General features: G+C 29.0%; 1 protein-coding gene across 1 annotated transcript; it reads right to left on the reverse strand.

Annotated features, from left to right (window-relative positions):
* Nucleotides 1-8,422: 8,422 nt before the first annotated feature.
* On the reverse strand, nt 8,423-14,336 carry LOC18589395 (ENTH/ANTH/VHS superfamily protein). The gene is made up of 15 exons (XM_007014351.3): nt 14,247-14,336; nt 14,087-14,156; nt 13,857-13,954; nt 13,594-13,732; nt 13,296-13,423; nt 13,104-13,196; nt 12,548-12,598; nt 12,356-12,421; nt 12,190-12,255; nt 12,004-12,084; nt 11,841-11,918; nt 11,013-11,198; nt 10,838-10,913; nt 9,849-9,958; nt 8,423-8,809 (listed from the first exon to the last, which is right to left on the reverse strand). Exons 1-15 carry the CDS (start codon nt 14,334-14,336, stop codon nt 8,423-8,425), a joined length of 1,719 nt encoding a protein of 572 aa, XP_007014413.3.

Below are 14,336 nucleotides of genomic sequence, written 5' to 3' on the forward strand. Positions count from 1 at the left end.
AAGGGAGTTGGAAATTTCTTAAGGATGAAATACAATAGCAAACTGGCTAACATTATATGCATGAGCAAGTTAGAAATGTTAATTTTGAAAGTCATTGTTTTAATTGTCACTCTTTTCTTTGAATATTATGTCGTAGGTTGCATTCTTACCTCTTGGTGCAAGTTTTGAACTTGGTAAAACAATTACGGGAATAGTATTTTGCATATTGGATTATTTATATAGCTTAATTGTTTTTTTATTTTGCTATATTTTTTTTAAGTTAGTATATAACAAAAACAAATATATGATATTACCAAATATGTTTTCATGTTTTTATTTTTAAAAGTTTCTCGTAACAAGAATATTACCAAACGTATTTTATTTTGGTTTTTTTAAGGAAAAAACGGAAACATTGCTTCTATTTTTATTCAGGAAAAAAAAAACAAAATAGCTTAGTTTACCAAACACTACTTTAATTTTTTCCATCTCTATATACATTAATATCAATATTATTTCACGTAAAATATTATGAAATTCAACTGAATTTATTTGATTCATCAATTTTTTTTAGTGATAAATACATGTATCCCACACTCAAAGAATCAAGTTCAAACACCCTTTCTATTGATTAAAAAAATTTAATAAGACAATGCATCTATACGAGATTAAAATATCTCTTCGATAAGATACGAAATTAGGATATAATTTATATTAAAAATAAATTTTATGAACATGTACAACAATAAAATTCCCAATGGGATAGATTGGTTCAAGTTCAAAACGACTCATTGCCATATGTATATATTTTTTATATTTTTTATTGGTGTTATATATACTAGGTGGTTGATCTGCCTGCCACAAGTAATTAAATTTATGAAAATTATTTACATAATAAAAGAAATTTTGTGAAATTAATTTGAAAAGATATTTTAATATTTATAAATTAACATATATATTATTTTGAAAAGTAGTCTTTGTTTATAAGTTGAAATACAAAGGCTACCATATAATGGTGGTGGGGAGAGATAATATTATTTTGGACGCCTTGCAGAAAATAAACAAAGTTTAGAAGAATAGATCCGGGTTGTATATTGGGTTATCAAAACCTCCCTACACAATAAGCCTTCCCACGCAATCACATCACATACCAAGCAAGTGAAAGGCAAATGTTTATAGAACAAATAAAAACAGAAGAACTTATACATTGATCCATAAAGCTAACTATGCATAAAGAAAAATAATTGCTTAGCTATATCAGAAAACTGGCAACAGAGCCAAAAAGGTACCAAGGGAGTTATTATGTAAAGCCCGACCTTATAAAATACTTGTCATGATATACATGTGATGGATAGCATGTTTGCATGCTAGAAGAGTCTCGAAGAATTTACAAAAATCGGTATTGTACCTAAAGGTACAACAAAGTTGATTTAAGTCTTGAACTAGATCAAATAGAGATTTTATGGTGAAATTGAAAATTTTAAAGTCTCAGAATGACTTAGAATGGTGATTCGGGGTTCGAGGATCAATTTAGAGTCAAACCGAAAATTTCACTATCTAGGGGTAAAATGGTAATTTTACCACTCGAGGACAAAATGAGAAATTTTTTGAAGGATTTTGATCATATATGACTTATTGGAGTATGATTTGAGGTTGAAAAGTGAAAAATTTGTAATCTCGGTATTTTTCGGAGCACAAGGGTAAAATGGTAATTTTACCACCTCATGGGCAAAATTGTAATTTTACACACCCAACACTTGTCCAGTACATGAAATTTACCCAATATTATCATGGATAATTGAAAAAATTTATATGGTGAAGAGAGAAAGCTTAATAGTTAAGAAATGACACATTGACCAATGGTAAGGTGACACTTGGCAAAATCTCATCCATTAATTATTTGGCTTATAAATTAACACAAATCAGCCCATTTTCTCCTTATTATGGCCGGCCATAGCAAGAACAAAGAGAGGAAAAGAAGAACAATAACCCTAAGTGGGAAAATTCAAGAGAAAATTGGTGGATTTCAAGTAATCAAGCAATCAAAGGTAAAATTTCTTGATTTTGACTTATGATCTACCTTTCCCATGCATTTCTCCTTATTTTTCATGGTTAGATTTCATGTTTTCACGGTGAATTCATGGCTGGTCAAAATGGGTATGGAGAGAGAAAGATGTTAGATTGATTTGATTTTAAGTTATGTTAGTGTTTTTAGTTAGTTTAGCATATTTAGAAACAAAATAACAAGAAAAGAATTCATTTTTTCCATCAACCATCAATGGCTGAATTTCCTAGGGAGGATATTGTGGTTAAAATTGATGATATTTCATGATATTTTGGTGATATTTGATGTTTGGTGAGACTAGAAATTAAATGGGAAATTTTGGTATGAAAATCTGAACTTTTGCTCAACGTATAGACAAGTGTGATTATTGACCCGAGACTAATAAATTGAATCTCATTCACAGTCATTGAGGTAATTTAGGTATAATTGAAATGTAGATAGTGAGAAGAATTGATTTGGAGTTAAATTGGAGATTTTAACCGATTAGACCGAGTATAATGTGATTTAGGTCGAATATCACATTTAAGCGATTAATCGGACATTTTGCATTCCATATCATGCATTAGTAGTCTAAATTAGTTTAATTTCAATTTAGTACCAATGTAGTAAGTTTCTCAATTTTGTACTGTGTCAAGGTGGTGAGCCATCTAATAAGGGTAAAGAGATTGTGCTCAAAGACCAGGAATAGGAGTATATCGAACTCCTAGTACTATGAGTAACCTTATCATCATTTTAATTATCTAAAGTATGTTTTTATTTGGTTTTGGTGAAATTTTATAAAAATGAGTTAAATGACTAATTTTAGGTTTTATAAACAAAAATGAGTTTAAATAAAAAGATTTTATAAATTGTTTTGAAAACTGAATGATGATTTTGAAAATAGAGTAATTAGAGACCACTGATATGTTGTAAATTTAAGACTGAATTGATGGCTTATGTTATTGTGTTGGCATGACTGGCTGGACTATATTTTATGAATTGTATGAATTGTTTTATTTTACCTTTGCAAGCTGGGTAATAATATATTAGCCTTGTCATGCTGTCAAAATTTTATTGTATGATGGGTTTAGCTTACTGTAGTGGGCGAGTTTTCGTGGATCAGCCTATTAAAGAGGCACGGTAAACCCTGTTATATCTAACCTCAGTATGAGAAGCGCTGGTGGATAACTCCTGAGGCTAACACTATTAGAGTTCACTTCACGCTAAACCACCACGTGAGGGTGAACTCAGCCAACGCCAAGGAACGACTATGTTTTTAAAATAAAAATATGATTTATGCGAAATGTGAGTTTTTAACAGCCTTGGCGGACTCGGTTTGGGATAGCCCTCAGCCAAGGTATCCCTGATAACTGAGTATAATAATGGTTTCTGGCACGAGCCAAGCTTTTAAGATACTGATAAACCATGTTAATGTTTTTAAATGAAATGAATACTTATGTTTTGAAAAACATATTTGGATGAAATATTTTAATAGTCTCATTTTACTCACCTTCATATATTTTAAATTATATTTGTTTACTCACTGGGATTATATAATCTCACCACGCTCCTTTCCACCCCTTTCAGGCTCAAGATAATCAGCAGATAGCTCATTTCATCGAGGATTACAATTGGACTAGCATCCTCAAAATATGTAGGTTCATTTCTTTAGATACTTTTAGTCATTCGTGAGCTCACGTATCACTGTAAATTAAATTTTATACTTTGGTTATCTGTATTGCAGCATGTATGAATTTATTTTGCTTTTACGCTGTAAAAATTATTTACACAGTGTTCTAAAAATATTGTTTTATTAGAAAATTGAATATTTTATTCTAATAGTCATATTTTCATTTTAAATGAATGTTTTAGACATCCAAATTTATTTTTGATTTCGAATTATGTGTTTTGTACTTATATATTACAATTCAGCCGGTTTCCAAATTTTCAGGAAAAAATGACCAAAATACCATTGTGAGACGAAAATTATTATTTTGTTTGTTTTAAGTTGGAAATAGTTTAAAATATTTTAGAACGTGGTATTTGGCAACAGTTACTCATCGGGGAAATGAGAAGCTGATATTAAAGCCTTGCGGGGTTCAGGTTGACATTCTAGGTAATGAGTGTCGATTGGGACGTCGCGACGGTTGTCACTGGCTCGAGGGGAGTACCGGGTCGTGACAATTTTATTGGTATCAGAGCTTTTGGTTTTAAAGATCAGAGATTTTGGTTTTAAAAGCTTTGAATTTTAAAGTTGTTTTAAGAAATCCACACTGACACTGCGTGACCCCGAGTTAAGTTATGTTTGATAGAATAAAATACGTGCATCTACACATAGAATTTAGAGTTGTTTAGACTCGTTCTGTTTCTTCTATAGATCTTATGGGAGCATAAGTCATAGATAGGGAGCTATATGAACTCCTGTTCCTAGTAATCCACTTCCTTGTTAATGTCATGCAAAGGTCATAAGTAGGGTCGTTGCCCGAGTTTGAGATGTCACCCGTGACATGCATGTCCCAACAATTTGCATTAACTGATGATCCATAATTGGTACATCATATAGATTTTCAAAATCAAAATCATATGTTTCAACAGTGTACTCATAATAGATTGAACTTTGACTGTTCAAATCATCATGAACAATTGCACTGCTAACAATTTCAATGACATTGCTATTTGTTAGTACAAAACCTTGCTCCATACTGAAGAACAAAGGTTGATTGCCAACAAAAGAGACATCATAAAGTTCATCACAGTAACCATGACTAGTTTAAAGACTAAGTAGTTTTTTTACATCTTGTTCTTCCTTTCAAACTTTCATTTGACATTTTATTTGTATAATATATAGTTTATGTAAATTAGAATAAAAAGAATTATCTAATGATATCTATTAACAATGTAAAATACCAATTGTAGAAAATGAATTGGTATAAACTAAACTTATCATGTGAAAAAAACTATTAATACTTTTGTTTAATGTAATTCTTTCCTACTGTTCAATGTTCAATTAACAATATTAAACCATCTAATTGGTTTTTTTTTTCTATTTTATTAACCAAGCTATAGAAACTAGGTTTATTGGTAATATCAAAAGTGACTTAAATGGGAAAAAACTAGCCTTGTATAGAACTAACACTATTTAATGTTCTGCTATCTTATTTCTACACGTTGATAATTTATCTTGTATGCTTTTGCAGAGAAGCAAAATTATAAATGAACCAAGCAATGAACTAAAATTCTCCCAAATAGATTTGTATAAAGATAACAAAACAATAATAGAATAAAAAAGAAAAGTTAAATTATTCAAAGAAAACAACACATCTTAAAAATAGAAGAACACCCAATAAATATTTTAAAGTCACACCTCACAAACTATATTCAACTGCAAACAGTTCAATAATTCACGAATACAACTCAGTAACTGTCAACAATAACTCAAACAAACTACAAGAATAAAAGAGGACATTAAATCAACTAATACAAATTTGAAAACCTTTAAAGCAACTTTAAGAACACAACAGGATATTGAAGTAAAAAAATAACAAAGATTTAACACCCAAATTTTCATGTATAGAATACAACCAACCCAAATATTATATCATACAAATCATAAACCCAAAACCCAAAACCAAGAAATATGAGCATAAGCCTGATATTTAACGTCTAGAAACATAAAAGCAAAATCCAACCAAGAAATATATGAACGTGAGCATGAGCATGATATTTAACATCTAGAAGCATAAAAGCAAAATTTAACCAAGAAATATATGAACATGAAGAAATTATATCATAGAAATCCTAAACCCAAACCCAAGAAATATGAACATGAGTCCGATATTTTAACATCCATAAGCATAAAAGCAAAATCAATTAAACTAAAGAAACAAAACATTCTATTGTTGTTTCAATAACTCTAAAAATGGAACAGAGTACTAAAAAAAAAAAAAAAACAACTACAATTATTTTAAAAAGCCGAAAAAATATAATGTGTAGACCTCAAAAGATCAACAACAAAACAATAAAAAATAACAATTAATATTGAACCACTAAAGGATAAAATCAAAAAAATAGGGAACAAACAATAACAATCATAAAAAAAATTACAACCTAGTAAACAAATGAACAAAGAAAACGAACAAGAAAAAAAGAAAGAACCACAATATACTAAAGAGTATTGTAGACAAAAAAAAGTACAAAATACTCAAGAGTGTTGTAAAATGTAAACGACTAGACATTTTGTTCCCTTGGTGGGAGAACAACAGAAGTTACTACACATATGCCAGGGAAGGCAAATAATAGGACAATGGGGTCCTTTGCATCGAAATACCTATCAAAAACCAACCAAAAACTAATAAATTAATCTAGAAGCAACCCACAGTCCTTTTTTTTCTTTTGTCTTTCCATTTCAAAACAACGTAGTTTTGCTTCTTTTAACCAAACCATAAAACCATTGATTCTACAATCCTCCTTTCCTAGCAACGTTAACAGCCAACCCCTTCTCGTCACACATTTGCTCCTACGTCTCTTTCTCTTCTTCCCTTTTCTTTTTTTCTTTCCTAGAAACAACCGTTCATCCCACCTCCCCTTTAAAAATCAACACCTCTTATAACAATCACTTTGCTATCTCTCCAAAAATTGACCACTCATCTCCTTTAACCTTCCAATACCTATGAAATCAACCATTCTATCGACTGAACTGGGGAAAAAGATAATGGTGAGAGAACTAAAATGGTAAAAGCAAAATGACAACTTTGCTACCAACCCAATAACCAAAAAAACAAAAAACAATACAAACCAAGTGAGAGCAAACGACAAAAAGAAAAAAGACATCGTTCTCTTCCCTAGGGAAAAACCCTAAGCCATGTTCTCAAAACGATGTCGTTTTGAAGGAAGCACGAAAGGAACAAAAAAAGATAACCCAAGCAGTCAAAACAACATCACTTTGATAAACTGAAGCAAAAAACAAAAAAAAACTTGTAGACCTTCAAATTTGAATGACCCTTGGATGGCCAATTGAAGCCAATTGAAACAGTACCAATGGGCACTACGTTTATATATACTAATATATATATATATATATATATATATATATATATATATATATATTCACACATATATATTTGATTTTTTTTAAAAAAAAGTACATATATTTGATATTTTGGTTGGTGATTAACATAGATATTATTTGTCCCAAAATTATATTTGTTTACATTTTTAAACTTTCAAATTATGCTAACTTGCACTCCTTTTCTAAAATATGTTGATATTAGTCTAAATAATTTTCAATTACCATTCATAATTGCTTTAACTTAATTTCTTGTTTTGTTGCAATGTGCAGGTCTAAGATCCCACAATAATTTAAAAATAAAAAGGTTGCCACCATTTTTTTTTTGTTTAGGTGTGAGGCCATCTAATTGAATTTATTTTTTCTAATAAAATTTTAAGTTTGACTTAGGTCTATTAAAAAAGTTAGGTTCAGGTTTATGAAACAAAATTAAATTTATAATATCCTAAGTCGGTAGAACTGCTAAAGTAGTATAAAAGTATAGCAATTTCCACATATAATAACCTGAATACTACTAGCACATGACAATATTTCCGTAGACACTTAAGTGAACTATTGAATTAAATTCTCATTATGGGTAATGTTCAACAAATTTCTTCTTGTAAGAAGTGTTCATATGTTATTTTCAAGTATTTTCATACGGCAATATATAAAACCCATTACTTACTTCACAAGTAAAGAGTATAACATGTATTAGTATGTCGTTTTTATCAACATTCAGTCTTGACAAAGTATCAAATAGGAAGAATTTAAGAACAAGTTTTGATGAAATAAAAATTTCATAATTACAAGTTTTCGTAATTCCTTTTGCAAGGCATATTCACTCCATGGAGTTTACCTTATAAATTAATATCAATATGTCAGTGCAAGAATTTAATAGATAAAATTGTATCAATACAACCAATTCAATTAACTTGTAGGCTATACATCTACAGTATCACTTGATTGATATTAATTATAACTGGGAATTTTTAAAACTTTGGTACTTTTACAGAAAAATATATTTTACCTTAAAAAATATTAAAATTAGATATTATAATTTGGATAATTTAGGGCTAAGGATGAGTTATACTTATATATACATATATATATATATATATATATATATATATATAACAAGTCAATCACTAAAAGTGTGTAAAATTATTAGTTGAATGTTTAAAACACATTAATTGATTAGTTAAAAAATAAGAAAGTAAACAATAGCATGAGGTACGAAAAGGACAAACTTTTATATTTTATTGAGTGAAAAAATAAGTAAAATTAATTTCAGAATAAACAAATGATTCCTCTTCTTGAAAGAATTTTAAAAAAATAAATTAAAATTGAAATAACATTTAAAGTAGTGCATGATTTCCTTGTTGTGATGTTGAAGCTGGTGGGAGGTTAAAAAATGGGTCTCCAAATGGATTTTGGATCTGCTGTTGAAGATATTGAGGCTGTTGAGGATAGTGAGATTGGTATTGGTAAGGTACCATCATCATTTGCTGCTGTTGTTGTTGTACCATCATTTGCTCTTGTAATAAAGCCATTTGTACATTGGTTGGGGGAGCAATGTTGTTAGACAACATAAATGGATCATGCTGCTGCTGGAATGGGTTTGGCACAGCCATCCCTTCATATCCATATCCATATCCATATCCTGCATTAGTCAATTGAATCTGTCTCCTAGCAGCTTCATCTTCATACAAGCTATCAAGTAATAACTTGTCGAATCCACCCGCCTATCCAAAAACCAATTCTTTATCATCACTAAATGGATTAATCTCAGCAATAACTATCAAATTTGGTACTACATTGTGGCTCCATGTTAAAATTTGTCATTATATTTCAATTGTATTAGTCCATGTACTTTTTCTTGACATGGAATTTCACACTAAATCTCTCTCCTCCCTTCACAATTGTGATGGAAAAATTGTGATTTACCATCTTAAAAGTTTTGCTTCTCCAATATTTTTTAAAACTGTATAAACAAAATATTTCACGCACAATTGATTTTTTCCTCAAAAATCAATCAAAATAAAATTGAATGCAATTAAAAATAATGACAAAATTCAAAATGAAGTAGTAATACTAATTTATCTCATATTGTCATAATAGTATATGAAAAAATGACATAATATTTGGAAAAACTCTTTGAATTATTTTATAAATTTTAATAAGTTTTCAATTTTTTATTACATTCAATCAAATCCATATATTTTTATTTTGAGTCAAGTATATCTTTATAACTAACAATTGACTAATTATTATCAGTTAAAACACTACTTATCATTTTATATTCACATGACGTTAACATGACAATGACGTAAAAGATGAAAATACCATATGATTATGTCATCATGCCATATCAACATGACACGTTATCATCTATTATCACATGTAAGTATACTACATTAATATCACGTGATATAAAATGATAAGTGACATTTTGATTAATAGCAGTTAGTCAATCATTTATAAGCTTTATTTGACTCAAAATAAAAATATAAGAGATTAATTGAATGTAAGAAAAAAAATAAGAATTTATTTAAATTCAATTTCTTAAATAATAAAAGATTTATTTTTAATTATTATAGCAAAGAAGATTCACATTCAAAATTAATAGACTAGCTACATTGCAAGTTTAACACTTCAAATTAAGAAAAGTAAGCATAGCAATTCAACCAACATAAAAATATTATACCCTAAAGTACAAAAACTTTTAACTAAGCTTTTTTCCTGTAAAAATAAGTAAACTAATATTGAGTAGGAAAAACTAACCAATTTGCTTTCTACCACAGGAGCTGTATGGCTGCTAGGTGTAGTAACAAGTGCCAGCTCCCATCCCGTACCACCAATTTCACTTATACCATGATTTCTTGAATCAGTGCCTTCAAGAATATATATATATAAATATATATATATATATAATACAATTATTGAATTTTAAGTATTAAATAGCATATTCAAAGAAGCAAACGATCAAAAGTTAATTGAACAAGGTGGCAAAAGGGTCATGAAAGTAACAAATTTAACATTTAAAAATGTCATAATAAATCAAGAAATGATGATATTTTTATGTTTCTATATGAGACATTTTTACTTACTATCTCTAAAATTAATTGCAAATCTTATTCTATTTCATAAATTTTAATTAAATAACGTTTTCTTGTGAGAATATATATTACATGAGGAAATAACATTTACAAGCAAATAATTTTCGGTATATATCAAATAGTATGAAAGAAATTAACAAACCAATCAAACAAAATAACATTAAATTGGACTAAATTCATAGATAATGAGACTTGAACTTGAACACTAAAGGTGCCATTTGCTTTTAATTATAATATATATAGTTAAAAGGAGTGAAGCTAAATGGTCGACAGGTCCATCACCGCCCTTAACTTATTAAAATTTTACTTTAGGATAAGGCTTCACAACATATGAAAGAATTAAATAATTTTTCTAAAGATTCATAACATTGGCCCTCTTAAGTAATATATTTGTACGTTTGTGTTTATTTTTAGCTCAACAATTATTTATTAGCATGGATTTTAAAGACAATACTAATAATAAGTAAGCACTAATGCACTCAATTTTTAACACATTAAGGAATTTGTTTGCCTTTTGTTTCTATCAACCAACGAAAGAATTTGGCATAATTAGTTTGTTACCAATTTTTGTTGTAACCAATTGCTTCATCTGTTAGTAAAAGAAAACACAATTACAGCTACCTGAATCACCATACTTTACTGTATATCACATACCTGGTGGGACTATTGCAAGAGCCAATGCATTGCTTTCCTCTAGTTCTAAAGCCCTTGGATTTATTTCATTTAGACCCTGGACAAATTAAGAAGAATTTATTTGATGAAAAACTCACCCAACCCAGTAGCGTTAAGGAGATTGAAAAATATTATATTATATACACATAAAACTTACCAACAAATCTCCTGTATTTTCAGTCGATATAAGTGGTTGAGGTTCCTCCAATTCCTCCCTAGGTTGTGGTTCCTCTTCTTGATCAATTAATGATTTAGGCTCAGGCTCCTCAACTTTATCTTCTTTCTTTTCTGTTTTTACAGGTTCATCTGGTGCTGAAGGTGATTGCTCTCTCTCTTCATATTCCTACATTATAAAAACAAACACAAATAAAATGCAACAAATTTATTATTTACAATTAAGGAGCATTGATGCTGGATAGATGTTGTTGTGAGTCTTTTGTATGTCTCGTTTATGAGACTCTCAAACATTTGTATTCTTGCTGTGAACTAATGACATACATAAATTTAAAAAAAAATAAAAATAATAATGATCAAAACTCAAAAAAATACTATTTTAGCTAAAAATTCTATCTAAAACTCTTCCAACTATTTTCAATTCAGACCAAATAATATATAACTTTTAAAAAGTAGAAAATGCTTAAAAATAATTCATAAATTCCAATTAATGACCAAGACAACAAACACACTAAAATAATCTATTAATTGGGCCTTTAACTTCTGGCAAACTAATAATCCCCCATAAAAGTTCAAGTAAATTAAACAATATTGACAACAAGCAAATTGAGCATATTGAAGTCTACAACATCATTTTTTTAAATTACCAATGAGGCATCCACAATTTTAGTATAATTATTTGATGAATAAAATAAATATCTCGTTAAGAGATTAATTTTAAATGCAGTTTAGAATGATAATTTAAGATTAATTTCACAGAAAATTCCAAAGAGAAGAGATATAATAATATAGAGTAATTAAGTCCTCTCACCAGTCTATTTTGGACAGAGCCTGTTTGTGGAGCTTCTTTGATATATTCTTCCATTGTTGCAAGAAATGATGGTGGTGGCTGCTCAATGCAAGGAAGAAAAAAACTGTAAGGCCCTATTCTTGGGAATTTATTAATTCTTTCAATTTTCACTTAAAGAAAGAACCTGTCTTAATGTTGGAAACAGAAAGTTCCTAGCAAGATCCAATCCTTTGCAATATTCATAAAATTCAGCAAGATTTTCAGCCTGGATGGTAAAAAAAGAAAAAAGTTATACAAAAATAAATAATTAATAATTAATTTAATATACAGTTCTACAGACAAAGAATAGTAGCAATATTAATTTATCAACCTGTTGACCAGCTCTTTTGTACATATTAAGAGCTTTGACTGCATCATGTCTTGACATATCAAAGAACTGTAAAAAAAAAATGAAATTTCTCATAAAATAATGAAATAGAAACTAATAAACTATGATTTTGATGTTTATTTTTTATTTCAATGTCATGATAACCTACCATATCCACAAGATTGATAATTCCATCATTGATAGCACAATATATCTTGAAACTCTCTTTTAATACCTACATGAATAACAATATAAAAAGTTAAAAATTTCAAACAAGAAATATAGAACAATAAAAAGATTTACAATATATATATATATATATATATGGGTGTGTATATGTATGTATATAATTAATGCATACCAAAGCTAAGGCGTATTGGACAAGATAATTGCTGTAAGCTGCTCCTTCAGGCTGCAAAATGTAAATAATATACAAAATACCAACTTAAAAATAATAAAAAAGGTGCAAATATTTTGGAAATAAAATATTTAAACAGTAAGACTTTGAAAATTTTCTACTAAGAGGCTTTAGATTCAAATTTTTAGAAGAAAAATGTGAAGCTTATGTCATGAGAGCAGGTTGATTCCATTTTTTCTATCTCAAATTGAATGTCTATATTTTATTAGACACAAAAACTAATAAATATATTTTGACTTTGATGTTTTAATATTATTTTTTAAAAAATTCTTTTATGACATTTATAAATCTTATTTTTAATGTAAATTTTTTTAATTATTAAAAATTAATAAGTAAAATAAACAGTTTTGAGACAGTAGGAAAGGTGGACACTCAATTTAAGATGGTGGAAATATTTCGTAACTCAAAACCTAATTTCACATGTACAATAACAATAATAATACCCCCACAATTATTTAAAATGTAAAATCTAATTGTAGATGATAAATTCAAGAAATACCTCACAACCGACAAGACGATAAAGAAGTTGTTGTAATGCAGGCAATTGATCCAATAATTCATTACTAGCCAAAAGCCTTGTTCTACTATGTGCCTGTAAGAATTTAGAACATAGGGTTATGGGATTAAATTATATTAATTACGGCTAGCATCTTTCATTAAAAAAATTAAGGGAAAAGAAGAAAAAAAAAACCTTGCTTGTCCCCGGCGATGACTTTGTCAAGCGTTCTGCTTCAATATCGTATTTTAACACTCTAAAGCATTCAAGTCGTTCCTCTAAAAACAATGCATATGTCCTAACCCATGCAGAGCAGTCCCATGCTGTAAATAAAGTAATAATAAATTAAAAAATGCTAATACCTTTTTCCAAAGGAAAATTATTATTTAGAGAGTTACGTACTTCAAATACAAGTAATTCTATAAACTTGTTTGTGGAATTAAAAAATTCTTTTATCCCCGTGTAAATAGTAATTCAAAAGGGGCATACATACCAAGAGGGCTTGAATCATCTTTAAAATTTGATATTTGGAGAATATGTCCTCTGTGTGAGTAGTTTAGAAGCTCTTCTCTAAATGTAGGATCACCTTCTCTTAATGTTCTGTGAATAACTATTAGAATCTTTATGGCCACCTGTTGAGATTGACGTGGACAAATTTTCAAACAATGTTTAAATAACAAGTTACACTTGCAATAAATTGAGCATTAAAACCAAAAACTTGGAAAGGAAAGGAATAAGGAAGAAATTTTTTTTTACAATCCAACTTCGGGTCTTGGATAATCTCTTTGCTAAAGCATGAATGCAATATGCCACATCTGCTCGTGGACGAACAACTGATGTCGCAGAAAATATTTCTGTCAAAATAGAGGAAAAAATAAATAAATAAAAAAGAGAATTAATCCAACACAAATTAACTCAGGTGCAAGAGCCATTATCCAATTTGCATAGATCTCACATTCATACAACGAAAACAAATGGGAACTTACTTCGAACATGGCGTTCTTTTGGAGGACATTCAACATGGTTGGTGGCTTTTACAATGGCAATGTCTAAATCCTGCAATCAAACATTTTAGGAACCCAAATTAATTAGAAAAATAGGAACCATATAATTAATCATTCCCAGCAAAGGGAAAAATAATAATACCTTGAATTCACTATTGACCTTTGCAAGGCCAACCTTGGTTGAGTCCTTGAGAGCCCCATAAGCCTTTCTAAAGCTCTTAAATGTTCCCAT

Source organism: Theobroma cacao, chromosome 9 (assembly GCF_053813885.1).
Source record: "Theobroma cacao isolate CCN51 chromosome 9, ASM5381388v1, whole genome shotgun sequence".
In the NCBI taxonomy this organism is placed as follows: domain Eukaryota; kingdom Viridiplantae; phylum Streptophyta; class Magnoliopsida; order Malvales; family Malvaceae; genus Theobroma; species Theobroma cacao.